Genomic DNA, 20,215 nt, shown 5'->3' with positions numbered 1-20,215 from the left:
CGCGGGCCACGGGCGCCCCCCACGCGCGGGTGGGCGGTTGCGCCCGGAGGCCGCGAGGAGGCGCGCGCGCGCCGCCCCCCAGCACGTGACGGCGGCACCGCCCGCCGCCAACCAATCGCAGCGCGCCTTCCCCTTCCCCCCCCCCCGCCGCGTTGCTGGGCGACGCCTGCCGCCGCCCGCCCGCTGCCGCGGCGCCATGTTGAAGGTGAAGGTGCTGCTGGTTGGGCCCTGTGAGGTGAGCGCGCCGCCCCCCGGGGCTCCTGCCCGCCGGGTGCCCCCGCGGCCGAGCCGCCCTGTGGCCTCTTCCCTCGCCTCCGCCTGTCTCCGAGGCTGCCTTTACCTCGGCCACCCTCCCCACGGCCCGCTGCCCCTGCGGCCTTCCTCAGGCGGAGCCCGGCGTGGCTTGGTGCCCCGAAGTAAACGGTTGCGCTGACAGGGTGTGGCTCTGTGGGAGGGGGAGGGGGAGGGGGCGGCCAGGCCTGCACTCGTGGGTCCGTGGCTACAGGGAGCAGGGCGCTCGGGTGAACACCCCGTGCTCGTGTTTGCTGCTGCTTGGACACGTGGAATTCCTAACGGATGTCTTTTGCTCCCGTTTCTGCCAGTCTGGAAAATCGGTCTTGGCAAACTTTGTTTCAGAGAGCATCGAAGGGATTGGCAGCTATGTCCCAACGCAAGGTGTAAGGTGAGCAAAACCACGCCACGCTGACTGAAGCAAAGCCCTGACAAATGGCTGCCCCTCAGATAGTCCTGCTCTCTAGCTGTGGTGTCGTGCAAAATTATCTTATATCCACTCCTTTTCACAGGATCCTGGAATATGAGAAGCCAAACTTAAATGGTAGCAGCAAGGGAGCTGGGTGTCGGTTTGAGCTGTGGGACTGCAGTGGTGATCAGAAGTAAGCGAGCTTCATCATTCCCTTACTTCCTCCAAGCTACTTAACTCTTAATAGTTGTATGTCCACAGAATGTTCATCCTTAAGACCTAAAATCAATAAGTTTCCTGAGATGAGAATTATTCTCGCCTCTTTACCCATCATAATTTTTTTGTACCTTTCTGCTGTAAAACATCTGGTAGGAGGTCCTCTCTGCCATGATCCCAGTTGACACCAAACCTTGTTTTTGATAAGGACTGAATATGACAGTAAAGTCCATAGCTCCTAGAATGAAGATACAGGAGACAGAGAGCCCTGTTCTGTAACTGACTGTGATAACTGAAAGAGATTGAAGAATATTTGCTTTCTTTTTCAGTTTGTTTGCTTTGTACATTGTTCTTTTACAGTGTTTTTAGATTAAGTACTATTTAGGGAGAACACTGTATGTATTTGAATTCCACAGCATAAAAGATAATAGGTTTACAGTTTTCCTGGTTGTTTTTAGAGGCAGAAGGTGACTTGGTTTATGGGACAGTGAGGAATGGAAAGTATTTAAGAAAGAAAGGAAGGTCTGGCTGTAAAAACTAACAAATATTGTTAAAAGAGGAGCCAAGGACTGGCTTATAAACAAGCTATTTTTATTCTCTTTCTATAAAATTAATTAAATTGAATGACTTTAGACTTTATCCCTTTTGAAAGTGACAGGACCTGGAAGGAATCTGGGAGAAGGACTGTGTGCTAGAGATTTAGATCATTTGGGACCCAGTTCCATAAGTTACTCTTCTTGGGAGAACCTACCTTTATCCCATCAAAGTTATTATGTGAGTGGACTTCAAACAATGTATTTATCTGATTGAGACCTTAGTTTCCAGAGCATATGATTGAGAACTGGAGAGATCTGCTTTTAAGGAAAGGGTTTAAATAAGCACTTGACCAAATATGACATTGTCACCAAATCATGGGACCAACTAATGTAATAGATAAGTCAAAATGTTTGAAATATGATAGATCACTAGTAAGATTACTAACTTTATATTAAGGAAAAAGTACTGAAACATGTTTTTGAGGTGAGAAGATGAAAGCTTCTGGAAGTTTGAATGCATGGTCCCATTTTCAAGCTATCAATCTTACCATTTTCCATGCACCTGTTTTTCAAGGTTTGAAACATGCTGGCCAGCTCTGATGAAGGACTCCCATGGCGTAGTAATTATCTTCAATCCTGAGCTGCCCAGTCACCTGAAAGAAATTGAAATGTGGTACTCCTGCTTTGTGCAACAGCAGCCATTGCTAGATAGTCAGTGTCTTCTAGTCGCACATCACAAGCCAGGCCATGCAGGGGACACAGAAAATCTGTCCTTGGGTAAGGAGATAGAAAACATAAATTATAACTCACAGGAGGTTTTTTTATTGATATCTTTATCTTTAAAGTTGGTGATATCTTACAACTTGCATTTTTCATTTAAATTTGTCAATCTAAGAATGTTAGAGCGCTTTGCAAAAACAAAAGATTAAACTCAAAAGTCATCTAGAAGGTGAGCAATATCCCTGTACAAAAGAGAGAGTAAAGACAAGAAAAGTTTGAGTGACTTTTCTAAGGCCACACAGTGAATATGTAGTAGAGCCAGAAATCAGAATTCCTAGTGGACAGTCTCAAGCTGTACATCATCACTTGCAGTATGTTTCTTTCATTGATTTTACCTAATGTTTACTGACACTTTTAAGATCATTTAAGTCTGCATTTTATAAATCCAAAGACTAGGAGCCATTTGAAATAAGAGGTTACCTATCTTCCTCTTCAAATTATTATAGGCACCTTTTTATATGCTGGTGAATTATTTGTGGCTGTTCTTACAAATAAGAATAAATTGCTCTGTCATATGGGAAGTTGGAGACAAAGTCAATTTGATGCTACCAATCTTATGTCGGTTTTACACTGCTATAAATGATTTCAGTAGCATTGGTCAGACTAACGTTGTTATAAAGTCAGAATCAATATCCAGCCTTTCTGACAGAGGCATATGTTCTACTGGAAGACCCCCTTTATACTGGGCTTTACTAGAAGCTTTCTAGAAATGATCAACACAAAGGAACTTTAAGGAAAGACAGATGAAGTGTATTACAGATGATAAAAACAGTGTCCCAGATCTCACTGTATTTTGTTCTGCAAGAACTACAAAGCAGTTTTGAGAAATGTGTGCCTGAAAGAAGTACAGAAGGACCAGATTAGGAAAATTAGGAGAATCACTCCTGTGTAACAGCAATGAAACTTCTATTAAACAGACATATTAATGCTAATTATCTAAGGAGAAAGAAAGGTTTCTTATAAATAACCAACTTCCTCCTTCATCATGACAGCAGAATTCATTATCAGCTGCAAAAAGCAAGCCAGCTTCATAGTCAAGCGGAGAACCTCACTTCCCAGACTCCCAGTTCTATCCATTGAATCACCCATTCCTATTTCACTGCAAGGAGAGTTAATCAAATATACCAAAGTTTGTCTGTAACAATGACCTTTTTGTTTATCACAAAAACCTATAAGGAATAGAGTTCAAATAGATATATTTTATGTAACAATAATACACACAGAAACACAGAACTATTGAGGTTGGAAAGGAGCTCTGGAGATCATCTAGTCCGGCCCCCCGCTCAAAGTGGGGTTAACAAGAGCATCTCGCTGAGGGCCTTTTCCAGTCATGTTTTGAATATATCCATGGATGGAGACTATAAATATCTATTTAATATAACAAAATATTTGCATAATTTTGAAGTGATCAAAGAGTGTCATATCAATTAAATGGTAAAATTCCTATTTAATACTGAATTTTTATATTCTGCCTAACTGAATGTGAAAGCAAAACCAATAGTTTAAGCCTTAATTATAATATTCAGAGATTTTAATCTAGCAGTGAGTTGCATTTGTCTGTATTGCTAACAAGCTATGTTGCATTTCTTCTTAATGTGTTATACATCATCTGGGGTATCAAAAATGGATACTACTGAATGCCAGCTGACTTCTTCAGCGTGAACTGTCACATGACCTTGAACGTAAATGCTTATTTTCTACAAAGAATATACCTAATTATTTTTTATTTAACTTCAAAGCTTCTCCACTGAACAAACTGAAACTAATACATTCCAACTTAGAAGAAGATCCTGAAGATGTTCGGATGGAATTTGTGAAATACTTTAGAAGCATTATCAACTTACTAAATGAGAGCAGAGACAGGGAAGAAATGTCAATTATCTCATAATGTTAAAAGAAACACTGAGCAGGGAAGAGAAAGGATTATTTTGCTTTGTAAGCAATACTAGCCTGTGAACAGATCTTCACAAGAATTTGCCAGTCTATAAACACTTCAAAGAAAATAACACACAGTTTATGACTTAACCAGAAGAGCCAAGTGCTGACATCAAATGAACTGTGGTGCCAAAGACTTGGCTGCACATCCAGGAATTTGGGTAACTTTAGTTGTGCTGTGGTTTCATTTGGCATCGGAGGCACAGGAAGGTATTGTTTAATATGTTAGTGTGGACCAAAAAATAAAGATATCAGTCATTTCTTCACTTCAGAATCCCTTTTTGTAGAAGTGCTAAGAGAAGAAAGTGTGACAGAACCTAAGATTTATGGAGTTCTGTTGAAGCATCTAAGTAAAGTGCTCATGTTAGCTGTCTTCTTGGAGAAGTTATGCTTTTGGAAGTCGGTAGAAACTGATTGGAATAGAGATCTGAGAAGCAGTTGCAGTGTGGAATCCACATTTTAATGCTCCAAATTCTCCTTATCTTTCTGTCCAGCATCTGAAGAGAACGCATTTCATGACTATGATCTTGATAAGACAGAATAAGTTGCAGTCTTCCTCAGGACTAGGATTTTCTAATCAAATATAACAAAATAAACTTGTTGGTGACAATGTTTAGCGCTCTCTGGGTGGAAAAGAATCTAAATCTCAGTATAATGCAGCCACTTTGACCTATGCTAGCAGCACCAATAAAGAAAGAAAGTGCTGCATCCTCCAGAGGAGGAAAAGTTGTTTACAGACTTGTATTATTGTTCCCTGTAGCACTGAAACAAGTGATTTCACAGAAAATTTTCTTTCTGATTTGTTTGTTTTGCACTCATCCTTGTTCTTCTCTGTGTGTTTTGCTGTGGAAGACATTTTTCTGTAATGCTTAATATTAAGGCAATAAAAACACATTTTTAAAATGTATCCTTTTTGTTCTCAAACAGAAAGTTAATTATCGTTTTGTAGTGAAAAAAATAGCAATAAATTTGCAGTACATTTCACACTAATTAGCTCAAATAAGAAAAGTTTGCAAAGGTTTACCACAGACACAAATAGTCAAAGAAATTATGAATGAAAACCAGAAGCATGTATTCATACTGACACTCATGTATTATAGGAGAATTTTAAGGAGAGAGAGGAACAGCATAAATCCTTGAGAAGCATCCCATTCTACCTTGTACTGCCGCTCAACTTGCGAACTCTTAAATCAATGGCTTGTCAGAACTACGTCTGACATATAGCACTAAATTTACAGGAGATCTTATTTCATTTTATCTTCTCTACCACCCAGCTATATTTGAGCTGTAGCTATTTTACAAGTATATTTGTTAAAAAGAGCCTTGTCCTCTCGTAACCATTGTCTTTTAGTTAACATCCCCTACAGAAAGCATATTAAAAAACATTAAATACTTGGTGTATTTTAGTTCAAGACTGCAGGAGAGAGAGTTCCTTGAGTTTTTCATGGATCTGGTTTAAAATTGATCTGCTGTTTTTCCTATTTTCATAGTTCTTTCTTTTCTGATTTGAGTAATGACTAGCCTGCTCTTGTGCAAATGTTACCAGTTTCCCAAAATGGCAAGAAAAGATTCCTCAAAAATTTACTCAGTTGTTTACATATTTTTCTCATGGCCTTCACATAAAATGAGTGTGTATTACAGAGCAATCAGGGCTTTCTCCAGGAAGCTTCACTGAGAGCAAACAACAAGCAGGGTTTGGTGCTGTGTCACAACTGATGTTAACAGTAGCTCAGGTGTTGTCCTGGTCTCCTCAAGAATGCCCACAGGTCTGTCTCAAAGCAAGGGGTTTTCTCAGGTTGGTAGTAAGCCTGTGGCACACAAATTTGGTACCAGTAACCTGCACTGTTCTTTTCTTTTGTGCTTGGTGTGCTTTCAGAATTCGCTGCCCCAGCTTCTTTTCATTGTCTGCTGGCTCATATTCTGCCATTAAAGCTCCACTCAGTTATGAGATGAAAGGAAAGGCATACCGAAAGAAAAAACCAGTGAGAGGAAGGATACTATGAAAGAAAAAACAAAGTAAGCAATAAGAGATGAAAAGGAAAAGGTTGGGGGAGAATAGCGGGAGGTTGGCATTTCAACATCTACCTTTTATTTTTAAGACTTTTGAAACAATCAGGCTTTATATGTTTGCAATCAGAGTCATAGGGTGGTCTGTTGGAGGCAGTTATTGGAAAAATCACAGTCTAACTGGAGAACAAGGTTTTTACATGCTGCCTTAGATTATTTTTTCCTTGTTGCCAGCTGTGTGGTGCTGAAGCCAATTTTTAAAATATACTGCCTTAATAAATTCAGTTTTTCCCAACAGCAGCATTGTGATATGTACCAGTAAACACTGGTGTGAAACCCACCACATATAATCTTACTTGGAATGTGATTCCAGGGTTGAAAGGTCAGTGAACTCTCCTATTCACCACCTTGCTTCATATAAAATGTTAATTGTAATCTTACCTTAAATTCAAAAAAAGAGATGTAAATTACAGATAGGTATATACTGCAAAACATTTTTCATTAGAGAAGAAAAATACTGTTAGACAGAACCAAAGACAGATCCCTAGATTCGTATTTATATCATTCAGAAAGGCCACAATATGTAGTAAATGTGGGATATCATTCTTAAAATCTGGTCAAAGAGATTAAATTCTGTGGCTGCTGAGGAACAGAGCAAATGTGTGGACCAAAATTAATCTTTAGTATTGGAGAAGATACAGGAAAAGTGTTAATTCAGAAATAGCATTCATTAATGGTTTATGAAACAGGTCCACACAGAAGCCCAGTTAGAATGGGGTAAAGAATGCCAGATGCTGGACAAATATGCTTAAGTCTCTGTCTTGGCACCTTACAGCCTACCCATCCATTGCTATCAGTAGGTCTGCAGAGCTTCAAACTCCATAGCACCATATTACCCAGATTGGGGGTGTGCAGTCCTGCTTGTTTGCCTGAAGTGATGTGGTTAGTAAGTGACTGTTCTGTGGTTCTGTATCTGCTTCTGCTTGTGAGAAGAAAGAATTGTCCAGTCAAGTGGAAATGAAAATGTGGAACATGAGGTAAGTAGCTGCAAATTCCACACAAGTCACTTAGTTGACAAGCCATAGGTTTAATTAGGAGTTAAAAGAGGAAGGAGGAGCTAGGAGGAAAAGATAACAGTAAATTTGCAACCATCTACACTGAGGCCCATACCACCATACCAGCACTTTGAAAAGGCTTTTTGGACAACCTTTCCAAGAAGTGGGAGGGAAGGTAGAGAACTAGTGAGTAGTCTGCCAATACAGCCATCTCTAGATGTCCTCAGGGCCTCAGAGTGAGCAGTTCTTGTCTCCTTCTCATTCTGTCATCAGCCATGTACCCCCTTAACCCTACTTTGTAAGAACACTGCACAAATTGGAATTTTCTGAGTAACTACTCCTTTTTCATGGTTCCATTCCATATTGGAACTCAGGACCTATTTGCTTCAGCATTAACTTTTCTGTGATCACCTCCATTGTTAGGGTTTTGGAGACAGAAGGTGGAATCAGGGACATGGGACTAGGTGTTTTTCCTGAGCCATTAATGAACAGAACATTTTCAATATTAATTCATTAAAATACATACAGTCTCCACAGTGCAAAATTCAGACTCCAGGATATGCCAACTATGCAGTGAGAAAAAAAATTTTTTTTAAACAGAAGTCATGCAGGTACAGCATTATTTTGTGATTTGGCATGAAGTATGAATAAGCTTAAGAGCTTACATTATTGATGCCTTATTTATGCTATACAGAAATTACTTTCAAGGTTTTATTGCTGTGTGGCTACAAAAACCTTTAGACCTATAGGTGATCTCTACACAACTTCACACTCATCTCTCGTGAAGGTGGTTGGTACATCATTGCTTTGGGCAGTTAACCTAAACTTGACACAGAGTCAGCATGGAGATGTGATAGGGAACAGTCAGACTTGAAAAAATCCTGCAGGGCTGGAAATGCAGAATTTTAAGACTCTGGGTTTGTATATAGAAGGTTGATGGCTGTGGCTATCTTGCAGCCTCTGGTGATTTAAGACATTTAAGCTCTTCAACTATAAAATAGAGTTTGCTCATGTTACCTCTTACAAACTCTTTCCTGCACACACAGAACATTATGAAGCCAATAACTCCTGTGATGATGAAAACAGTCACAGGCACTGCAATCCAAATGTGTGGCTTCCAGGGTAAAAATCATCCTTGTTTACAACCAAACTTTGTGAGTAACAGCAAAACTGAATGAAATACATTTGGACCCTACCAAAAAAATGCAGCTTTCCTTTCAAGTCGTATATTTTGAAGGCCAGGCCTTTGGTCTCAGTTGCTCTCAGCATTGTTCTAATGGACACAATAGACATAAGAATCCCTATGTTCCTATTACTGAACTGCCAAGTGACAATGAGGAAGTCACGTAGGCTAGCATATTCAAGCATGCCCACCAGGACTGTGTTTCTGTATGCTCAGCTTAAAATACGAAGGGAGCCTATGTGTGGATACTTTAGGAAGCAACTTCCAGAAGGTATCCAGGACTTCTTAAAATCAGCTCTTAAACTACTCAACATCTCAACTAAAGTACCTTGCTTTGGAGGCCACTTGTGATTATTTCCACTCTTCCAGAAGCCTGTACTGGTGGAATACTTCACTGGTGCAGCAGAGAGTCCCCAGAAGATCAGTTTACCTTGTTGAAAAGTTACCTTTCCTGAGATGCTAGAAACACTCTACCAGTAACTCGCATACCTGTAGTCATTGCTCCTGATGCCAACACAGGCACTATTACACATGTGAATAAAAGATACCATACTCTACTACAGGCAGTTCAGAGGTTTCGTTCATGTGTATGAAGCAGGCCAGTTATCAGTCCAGGTGTATATTTTTGCATTGATCCAGCTTATTTTATTTACTTAGGACAAGATTCCCCTTTGAGTGACTGAGGTTTAGATGCCTAACTAGATCCTCTTAAAGGCTCCTGATTAGAATTTGCTGAGAATTCATCCTCAGAAAATCAATCCTCTTCAAAAGCAATAGTATCTGGAAAACTTTTACCTCTTGCTGTAATCACCAGTCTGATGGAACTGACCTTGTGCAAATGGTGTACAGATTTGGTCACCCATGCTCAGAAAGCTACACAAGAAAGGGCCACCAGGGTGGCTGCAGAAAAAAGAAACAATTATATGAGAAAAGCTTAGATTTTTTACTCTAGCAATGTAGGGAGAGAGAGAGGGCACATGCTTGATCTCCATAAATGTATCAGGAAGAGAGAAAATTGACTTATTTACCTGGACATAAGATAACAGGAGCAACCATCAGGGCAGGGATACTGTTGCTGAAAGACTGGACCATTCTGACTAAGTTGCACAAACCCAAGTATAAAGTACTCTCTTATCACTTGCTCCTTTTGCTTATTTCTTTCTCCCCCCTCCCCTTGAATTGTAGGAGGAAATAATTTGACCTTGAATACAAGGTGGCTTTATATTTAAGCTCTATTTTTCCTGAAAGAGAGAAAAAGCAGGGGAAACCTAATATTCAGGCTCACCTTCTATTTGACTAAATGCATTATCTAAACTGAAAGACAGCTTTGGCACAAGAATATATGTGGATAAACTAGTCATTAATAAATCTAGTCTGGAAATTAAAGAAGATTTCTAACAAACAGAGTCTCCCAATAACAAACAGTGGGGAAAACATACCTACTTTCAGAATGGTGCTTAATTAATAGCTTGTGATAGAGTGTGACTGGACTTGATCCTTCCAGTCCCTTTCTTATGAAAACAAGGGGCTTTTTTATTAATGCATAGGTATTTTCCACAGAGGTGGGAGTGAACCAGAACATTTGTTGCAAACTTCCTTGAACCTTGGAAAGCTTGGATTCTGATTCACACTCCCCAGCTGGAGCTCAGTAGGAGACATAGGTTGTATTTAAACATATGCAGAGGAAGTAAAGCAATTCTGTCAACTCACAACAGAAGAAAGGTAATGCAAATTTTCTCATGAGTCTCACTTTAGCAGAGTGCTGTCTGAAGATGGGCGCTGGGGTTTGCTTGTGCAACTCTGTCAGGACCAAAAAAAAGCCATATGTTTTGCTGCGTTCCATTGTCTCTTCTTCCCTTTGTAAGGAAACGAAAGCCTGTTTCTCTACTAGTTTCATGAAATCTATCTAAATCCTGGTAACATGTCTCTGAGAATTTGCTCAGAGGGAATAATAGACAAGGGCACACCCTCCATTGCTATGTTACTGTTCCATGAGTTCCAGACAAAAGCATTTATTGTGGTTTGGCAGCAACCACCTATTCCTAAAACCCTGGGACTGCATTGTTCTTTACTTGTCAAAAGCTGATTTAGTACCTACAGGCACAGATTGCAGGGTGCATCTTTTTAGGAAGGATCTTCAAGGTTTCTAGACTACTGGTGTCACCTCTCTCAGCCAGTAAAACCACTTGGAGGAGTCACACTAAAGTTGACTGTGAAGACCAAGCTGTCAATGAAGTCTGCCCTGCAATAAATATTCAAGGATTTTTATTTAGACCCTAGGTTAAATGCTAATGCTCCAGAAACTGAACAATCAACTGCCAGCCCCATAATAAACATTAGATAAAGATATATCTTAGGGAAAGATATTGTTAAGGACCCAGAATTGTTTCCCTGTGTGTTTGGAAGGCTAATAATGGTAGGGAGGTTTGACTGGAACTCCTAATGATACAAAGATCCTGCAATCCTATCTGTAGCTACAATAATGAGCCTGGGACCCAAACAAAGCTATTAGGAGGCCCTTCTTCTGCTCAGAATGCCATATCTTTACTTTTAAAGCTGATCATTAAAAGTAATATTTAATGAAAACTCCATCTGTTTTCCATTGAGAATATGCTTGTCTTTTTTTTATCCTAAGGTTGCATGAAGTTTTGCAGCATACAGTGCTGACACTTTCACAATGTAACAGGACAAGCTAACGCTTGAGGAAGTTCCTTTGTCCAGGGAGGTATACAGGAGGTGACAGGGGGTATATCTGGATCTGTTAATGTGAGGTTGTAGACCTTTAACTTCTTCCATATCCAGGAACTGGAAAGGAGATACAAAAATATGGTAATGATGTAATAAATCTTAAGTCACACAGAACTTCACAGTTCTGGCCTGTTAAGGTTATTTTACAGAACAGTAGCAATTCAAGCTAAATCTTTCCACTCCATGCACTTTTCCCTGCTCAGCTAAATGGGAGTTTCCATGGTCTGTTAAGATTTGGGGTCTATGACACAAAGCTGGGCAGTCTGATCCTTTAATGCCCTACAGACACTCCTACACTTTTCTACAACATGAACCCACAAAAGCCAAGCAGATACATATGCAGTTTCCATTACTAAATAATTTGCTTGCCATACCCAGAAAAACCTAGTAGATATTAGACAAACAATCATTTTGTGCTAAGTTCTGGTGAAGTCCAGTTTCCTACAGATTTGTGTCTTTAGGTTTTAGACCTGTGTAGATTTTCTGTCCTCTTATAGGGGTCTCTCTCCCATATTCTCCATACAGACATGGCTACCTATAGCCATGAATTTTTTAGGAAATTTGTAACTTTGAGCTTCTTGTATTCTATCAGATGTGGTTGAAAACAGTCAATGGCTTAAGACAGATGAGAAAAACAAACCAGCAGACACATAGGCGGAGGGCATATTCTTATAGCCAGGCTAACAATCAGAGTTAAGTATGAAGGTGGAATAACATGGTGAAGATACCACTAACAGGACTAGTGCAGTGAGCAGGAATGTGTGTGCTTCTATCCTGATGATATGAGCATATGCTGTATGGTTGTGAATTGCTCTTTGATACATCATTTGTTAAAGTTTAATATTCCGAAGAAATGAAAGGTGGAACATTCATCCCTGACCATCTGCACCTCCTGTTAGCCTCCTGAGACTCCATCTGATTTCCCTTTCCTTTTACACCCAGACACCACTGGCCACTATCCACTATCCTTCCAGCTAACAAAGACTTGGAAATTTTTGGCACAAGTTCCAGACTGTGTCTGGCTTCCTTTTGTCAGTCCTGAAAGGGGCCAGAAAACAGGAAGGATCCCTTGCAGTCCTAATCTGCCAGTCACAGGGGAGGCTCCTGGGTGATGGCTGCCTGCCACACAAGCCCTTTCAGACCCCTGGGACAGGGCGAGCCTCAGAGGAGGACAGGGAACCTATTTGGAGGATGATAATTTTAGCCAGATTACATTCTAGCTATCTTTGGGTGTCGATATGTTTTGTTAGGGACCAAAATGAGCATTGTTCAGAAATCACTCCGAGCTAAATAATCTGAGAGAGACCTGCTGCACCCCCTGTCCAAGAGATGCTGCACTCAGTGTCCAAGCAAGGCTGCACCTGATGTCCAAGCATGGCTGTTCAGCATTGAAACATGGTTCACTGGATGATACAGCTGGTTAGGTCTCCTAAAGGAAAAGCTCCACAGCCAGAACAACCAGTCACAAAATTTAGGTTTAAAATGTCCATTGCCATCTTTCTCAGCCCCTTCAGAGATTCAACTCAGAATCAAGGACTTAATCTGTCATCATCAAATATAACGAAGAAAACTGGTGACTTTGTGATAGAAGACGAGTGACCCCTGATCTCTAGCTTTTGTTCTGTTTCCACATGATAGTTCCTCCCTAATCATGATCAGATGCCACCTTTTACACTGGCACAAATGGAGCTAAACACTTGATATTTGTGTCTGATCTACTTCTTGTCTTGAATTATTGCCCCCCTTCTTCATGCTTCCCATTCATTTTTCATTTTTAAATTAATCACTCATTTACATTAGGCAAACTAAACTAACCTTGCAGAAGGTTAAAAAGACTATGAGAGAGACTTCTAGAGTTGTCTTACCTACAGGACTTTCCTCAAGATTTAAACAGAACAATTGGTTTGGTGTCTTTTTTTCTTTACTCTTTATAACTTATAATGTATCAAGGAGGTTTGAAAGAAGCAATTATTTTGTTTTTAAGATTTTTTCTTAAATCCAGCTCACTTTTGATAATAATCATTTAACTATTTCTTTCTCTAGAGGAAGCAAAATTTACATTTCCAGTGTAAAAAAATAAGCAGAAAGTTTGAACAGCTAATAGGGTTATTAATCATAGGGATAATAATAAGGTTAAGAATCAGAGGTATGCAGACTAAATGAGTAAAATCAAGATGAACTTCTATTGTTGCTGAGAAGGACTTTTAGAGAAAAGTTATTTTTGCTAAAGGTACAGAGCCCTGACTTTTAACATGAAACTCAATGAAGCTTACAGTTTCACAGGTCAGGCCCCAAGAAATCCCTGTCAAACCACTGAAGCCTTGACTGGATTTAAAAGGTCAAAATGGAAGGAACAGGGAAAGATTTCAGGCCTTCTTATTTAGCACAGAACTAAAATGGCTATGATTCCCTCACTTTTTTCATGGTATCTTTAACTTTCATATGACACTCTTTAAGGCTGTAAAAAAAATTGTTCTATATCCAGCAAACTGAGACTGCTGCCAACCCTCCTACTGCCATTCTCACTTCCTCTACTATCCTCAGAGCTTGACCAGTTTCTCTGGTTATCTATGATCCACAGGAGCTTTCTCCTTGCTTAATGTGACATATCATGAAAAATGCTACTTAACATACTGGTGATAAGAATTTGCTCTAATCAGCCAAGGAATGAGTGAAACAAGTGAAGGACTGGCTATTAGGACTAATTCCTGCCTTCTTTACTGGACTTGGCACAGCAGAGCACATGCACAGTCTCACTGCAGTTAGTTGGAAAAGAACTAATCAACCTAAAGGATATTACTTGAACAAGAACAAACATACATATTGACCATAGGATGGTTTCTTCCTATAAAAACAGGGAGATTCCGGAAGAAACTCCCAAATAAAGTAGGAAGCAGGGAGGATAAGAGAGAGAACGGGGAGGAAAGAGCAAATTTTTGAATAACAAAATCAGTTTATGAGAAGGATTGGGAACTTGGCTCCCTGCAGAAGCAGAGGACTGGACTCAGCAGCCCAAAAGGTCATTTTCAATTCTGTTTCCTTTTTTCCTCTCCAAAACACAATTGTTGGGGTCTGATTCTAAAGGAGCAACGATCTGTTTTCTGTGCATCTCCCTGTGCAAACATGCAAGTGAAAATGCATGGCACCTTCTTCCCATGCTCCAACAAGGACAATAGCAAAAGGATGTAAGCTGTTGTGTGCCACATAACAAGTATAAATTAAGGATGTTTTAATATGCATTCCATGAGGCAGAAAATTTCCCATACTTCACATAGCTTCACAAATAAAACACATCTCTCATGACTGGTCACAAATAAGACAGTCAGAATAGAATCAAGCAGGTCGTATGCAAGGGCAAAACACTAAAAATGCATTCTTAACTTTGGCTTTTCTAAGGAAATAAGACTCATGTTCATGTTTGTCCACACCAATCTGCCCCAAATAATCTGGGATTTGTTCATAAACCTCAGTCAACTTTGACAGAGCGCCTTGAAGATATATAATTCCTGCAAGTTTTGTGAAAATAGCAAGTAAAGGAGACAGATTATTTATCCCTCATTGAAGAAATAGGCTAAATATGAACTCAGTCTTCATTAAACATCAGAGGATCCATGTCAAAAAAAAATCCAAGACATAAATCCATAGGAAAGAAGGTTTCACTGTTTACAGAACTACTTATATTGAATGAGATCACAGAGAGATAACATAGTATGACAGAATCTAATTGCCACTCAACAAACATTTTGGAAACAAGTCAGCAACCACATCTGCTTCAATAGAACCAGAGCCTCATGTGACAGGAAGCTTATTAGAGACCCTGCCTTTCATTATTTTGTTTTTGTTTATAACTTCCCAGCATGAATATTCAATATTGCAAAATAAAGCCGTCTCCTTCACAGAGCCTCCAGAATGAAGAAAGAAATTGGGCCAGACATTCCAGATCCTGAAGAAATTGGTGCCTGTGGAGCTATGGATTTCTACCAGCAAAACATCTGGCACAATATAACATTAAACATGAAGAACTTGCTTCTCTTTCCTCTTATCATTGGTGTGAGTCAAGAATAACTTCACTGAAGTTCACTTGATATATCAAGCCTAAAAACAGGTCAAAAGAGAAGAAAAACAGCTCTTTAAACGTAGCATGACATCTTAAAGGAATATAACTTCAAATACCTTATTTCAGTCAGTAGCATAAAATGTTACATTGTGAGTCAATTTTCCTGGTTAATATGGGTGAAACAGTTGCTCTGAATCCAGTTTAGGAAATCCCATGCAATACTCTTTCATGCCTTTTTGTTCCAGGAGTCAGAGCCTCTAGAGAGGTAAATTCAAGACATTGGAGATCTGTAACACCACATGATCTGAAAATCTCATCAGGAGTGAAACCAACTGTCCTGAGTCCCAGCAAGGGTAATGGGAGCCCTGTGTGCTCAGCCTTTCTTAGCTTTTCTTTAAACACTTCTTAAAGTGAAAGGAGTTAATCTCAAACACCTCTAAATTGATGGGATGTCTGTATGATTCGCCTCTGCTGCCTCAGTTATTGAAGTGAAAAGCATGTGAGTCTGCCCTTCCTCATGGTGCCCAACAGTGGCTTGTGATTTGGAAGACTGGGGCTGAGGATCTCTTCAGTAATGGCATTCCATCTGTTGCATGGCATCAGTCAGTAGGCGGTGATCCCATTTCCCCTTCTCACTCTTCAACTCTGCAGGACTTTTTCTTGCGCATAAAGCAGGACTGGCAGTGGGATCTGTCAGTGCTGAACAGTGGGTTTCCATTCACTTCCCTTGACAGGGAGGTCTTGGATAGATGTATCCGCCCTGGATCCCTATGGGAGAAAAGAAGTTCTGTACAGATGAAAACTCTCCAACAGAGTTACCCTCTGCAGACATATTGGACAATCTCTTCCCTAACTCTCTGGATGACCACTCCTTCTTCTTTCTCCACCACCTCGAGAACAGACAAAAAGCCTTTCAGGGAGGCCTTAAGCCAATGTTGCTATCTCAGCCCCACAGATGCCAACGTGATATTTACACTCTTTTTGCTCAACTACTTGCCACACACCCCAACAAAGGGAGTTTAATGAGTTGCACCAGGCAATAAACCATCTTCTACTGGCTCTAGAAACAGGGAAGCAGAAGAGGGAATGTAAAGTTGGAACAAGGCACAGACACAAAGCAGGTCCAAATACTTCCAGGAACAGATTTATCCAAAGATTTGGTACCAGATGTTCTGTTCAGACAACTTTAACAGAGCTCCATAGATTAAATACTTCTCATGTTTTCAGTATTCAAACCACTCCATCTGGGTACTACTGCCACAGGGCACAAACAAAACGCTACTTAATATTAATCAAAGAAGTGAGTTCTGCTTTGCAAGTCCAATATAAAAAGAATAAGAGCAAACACATGCTAAATTGTTCCTGGGAATGCTGAAGACAACACAGATGCTGTCTTGGATTACAGCATTTCTAACTTATGCCAGCCAATCAAAAGTCTGGTTTTAGGGAGTATACATTAGTGATAAATTAGTGCAAATATTGTGCTAAACTAAAACACTATGGATCTTTGATTAATAAATATCATGTTCATTATACATCAAACATTCCAAGTTCCTTGTTTACCTAGAGTTTCGATAGATCGTTGCACAGCCACTATTCTATGAAAAAGTTGCGTGCTTTTCCTTGGACACCTACTTGGCTATCACTTCTTCGCAAAGAACACTAATTTTTGCCTTTTCCTCAGACTTTTGCCCATTTCTGGCCTCATGAACTCCTTGCTCTCCTATTAGTTCCTTTCTTCTGGCCTACCAAAAGCCTATAGCCATAGGTGATAAGAAGAACTACTGCCGCATGTTTTTGTTCAAAATCTTTTTCCAAATCTTGTTCCTTCTTGAAACCCAGGGTTATCTCCATGTGTTCAGCCAAGCTATATGGGGCTGCAAAGATTCAACAGAGGCAGCTGAAGCTACTTCTCCCACATTCTCTCAGCTGTCAATGCAACTTTCTAGCCTCTTTTTACTGATCGTACTCTGCAAAGGGGAAGGATTAGAGGGTAAAGATCTGGCCCAGTCTTCTCTCTCCACCATAGCTTATTATTTCCTTCGTTGCTTTGATTTGCATACGTTTTTTATCCAGCCCCATCTCCTGCCACCTCCACCTCCTCCTGCTTGCATCTTTGGTTCCCTCAGTCTTCCGTATTCCCATTTCAGAATACAGCTCTTCTAGAAGACATAATCCAACCTGACTCGCTGGGCTTCCAGGTTGTCTCATGTCTCCCTGAAACGGTGACAACTTTGCCATTCTTCCCTCAGAAGTTACTTCTATAGTGACTGTAAACTTTTATTTAGATCATCATGCCCCCACAAAGCGTAACTCGACTGTGAGATGTGCGGAGACCCCTTTGTATCAATGCCATTGAGCTCTTCTGTATTTACTCCAGTTAGACACTTGGTGGTGCTCTTTGCACTTTCATGCCAGCAGAAGCGCTTTTAAAGTAAGCAAACTTCCTCTTCTCCTGGGAATTGCAAAAATTCCCCAGTGCAAGATGCAGTTACATGTCTAAGCCTCTAAATCCTGTGGGAAGAGCATGTTTTGACTACACAGCATGTAGCTAAAGCTGCAGTGGAAGAGGCTCAGCTAGGTAAGGACAAATGCCAAGTGAAATGTCACTGCCTATTATACACAAATCCACCAAGCAGAGGTTTTGAAATTCCTCCTCAAATATTTTATTTGCTAATTGGTTTCTTATCAATGTTCCCCATAGCAACAAGAGAGGTGTAAGTGGCATAAAGTAGGTTGAATGACATTATGTCTGCGTGTAAATGTAACTCGGATTGTGCATGGAGATGATCTGAAGGAGGTAACAATGTAATGTGAAACCTCCTGTGGCCTCAGAGGAGAATGAGCGCTTCTTAATGCTGCATGAATGGGGAAAGAGTAAAGCAGGAAAGCATGTCCCAGCAGCAAATATTCTGGAGAAACTCAAGCTGAGATTCTATAGAAAATGAGTCCATTTGATCTTTTTACCTGCTAAGAAATATTCATTTTACAACAGATGTTTGTCTTCAGCTATTTTTCAAGGGAGACTTGAAGCTTTTTGATATTTCTTAAAGGTATAATGAGTAAGCAAAGGAAAAAAACATAGCTTTATGGCAAAAACACAAAACAGGGAGGAAGGAGATATTTGTCCTGTTTTTTTCCCCAATATGCTGACTTTTGTGTATCCTTGGGCAAATCATGGTATTTTTCTGTGTCTTCCCAGTCTGTAAGTCTGAGATAACTCCTTCTCTTCTGGGTGTATTATAAGGCTCTTTTTTGTGCATCTGTGTCTAATGGACACAGCTCTGGAAAGAGGCAAGTGGGGAAACCATTGTAACTTCCAGGAGAAATCAGGGAAAACAGGGAGTAAAAGGATTCACAAGGATGGGATGGCACGGATGAGAAACAGTTGGATTGGCTGGGTCCATCCACTGACCTAAGATATGTTATTTAAGTTTGTGCTGACAAGTATTTGAGTTTATTCATCTGTGCACAAATGGCACAGCTAGAGCTCCAGAAAAGGCTCAGGAATCACTGTAGAGTCGCGCTTGGAGCTAGGCCTAAAGCTAGGCTTTTGGAGCATCTGGCAATCCTACCCGGATCAAACTGTTCAGGAAGGAAAGGATGCTAGGCCTGTTCAGCTGAAGGATCTGCAGGGATATGGAGATTCTCTGAAATCCTATTGCATCTCTTCAGTTGCCCAGTCCACTGTCTCCACAAAGACTGCTCAGTCTTCTTGGATGTCATGTTCTCCTAAATATCTCCAAAGGCAGTTCTGAAAGAGACACACTGAGAGTTAACAGTGGCTGGAGGAATAAAACACTCCAAAGTGAGCCCTGGTGAAGTCTTAACATGGAAATCTTTTGGCTGTACCACTTAATATGACACACATGGGACAATGAATTTCACGGTGCTTGCAACACTCCCTCCTCCTCTTGGCAAGTGGGTATTGCAAGCATTAGAATTTATGGGATATCTGATCTGCTTGTGCCTCAGAGGGAGAAAATGGGATAAATGGCCTGATCCTGCAGATCTGACATGACTGATCTTATTGATGTTAATGAACTGACCTTCTCAAGATTAGGAAGCTGAATGAATGAGATGCTATTGCTGCTATGCTCTGTTGTTTTGAAAAATACTACTGTATGCAATACTTACTGTAACTCTCATTTTACTGTTTCCAGTTCCAAAATACCCATCTTAAAATAGCCTCAAAAAGTTCAACCCTCAGTTGTTATCTTGGCTTTTTAAAGAAAAGTAAAATCCCATGAACAGAGACAGAGTTTTGTCTGGGGTCCCATTACTATTATTACTGCTGGGTCACGTTGGGCTTTGCTGGGTGAGGTCTGATGAACCTGTGGTGACTGAGAAGGACATTGCTGGTGCCTGCTCTCCTCTGTCACTGCCATAACAGTGCTGGCAGAAGGGACTGCATGCACCCACACTTCAATTGCTGCAATACAAAGTCCAGCATCTCAGCTTAAATCACCGATGAAGGTATATTTGGGCTAAGACTAAACACTGCATGGCTAAACATAATGCTGCACTCCACTTTCCCTACTTTGCTACAACAGTCATCCCTAACAGAAGGGCAGAGCTGTTTACAGGGCACTAGCAATTTAAACCACTACACCGCTACAGGAAGATTTGCCAAGGTTTTTGCTGAACCCCTTTGCATCTTTCCCTGTATGTCTGTAGACAGAAGCAGATAACTTCATTATACAGGTGTTGTGAGTCTGAATGGGCTAAGATATATATATGTACAAAGCAGTATTGTTTTTGTGCCTCCCTACAACAACAATTCTAATGAAGTATCACTGAGCAAGGCTACCCAAAAGAATATGCTCTTAATGTGTCCTTTGTTATGCACACATAATGAGTTTCTGATTCCCTGGTTATTTTGTAGGAAGAAAAATTGTTTAGTTTCATGGTACATCACAGTATTCAATGAGCTCGCCCCTTGAGACCCCAGAGAGCTTTCAAATCTTAATATAGCCATCCTTCAAATGAGATCATTAA

At 40.4% G+C, this 20,215-nt stretch overlaps 1 protein-coding gene across 3 annotated transcripts; it reads left to right on the top strand.

Annotated features, from left to right (window-relative positions):
- Positions 1-171: 171 nt before the first annotated feature.
- Positions 172-6,192, top strand: IFT22 (intraflagellar transport 22). Of its 3 annotated transcripts, none has more exons than XM_067309709.1 (5): positions 172-235; positions 603-682; positions 804-893; positions 2,027-2,229; positions 6,044-6,192. In XM_067309709.1, the coding sequence occupies exons 1-5, from the start codon at positions 197-199 to the stop codon at positions 6,118-6,120; spliced, it is 489 nt and encodes a 162-aa protein (XP_067165810.1). In that variant the 5' UTR covers positions 172-196; the 3' UTR covers positions 6,121-6,192. The 3 variants fall into 3 exon arrangements, with proteins under 3 accessions (XP_067165810.1, XP_067165808.1, XP_067165809.1); XM_067309707.1 differs by lacking the exon at positions 6,044-6,192 and adding an exon at positions 3,972-5,074; XM_067309708.1 differs by lacking the exon at positions 6,044-6,192 and adding an exon at positions 3,877-4,074.
- Positions 6,193-20,215: the final 14,023 nt, after the last annotated feature.

Source organism: Apteryx mantelli, chromosome 22 (genome assembly GCF_036417845.1).
Source record: "Apteryx mantelli isolate bAptMan1 chromosome 22, bAptMan1.hap1, whole genome shotgun sequence".
NCBI classification, from domain to species: domain Eukaryota; kingdom Metazoa; phylum Chordata; class Aves; order Apterygiformes; family Apterygidae; genus Apteryx; species Apteryx mantelli.
Note: the sequence above shows the minus strand (reverse complement) of the source record. Positions and strands in the feature narration are given on the sequence as shown.

Coding starts and splice junctions, on each gene's coding strand:
- IFT22 (XM_067309707.1), top strand. CDS start 197: ATGTTGAAGGTGAAGGTGCTGCTGGTTGGGCCCTGTGAG. Junction 236..602: donor TGCTGGTTGGGCCCTGTGAG/GTGAGCGCGCCG, acceptor CGTTTCTGCCAG/TCTGGAAAATCGGTCTTGGC. Junction 2,230..3,971: donor CACAGAAAATCTGTCCTTGG/GTAAGGAGATAG, acceptor TTAACTTCAAAG/CTTCTCCACTGAACAAACTG.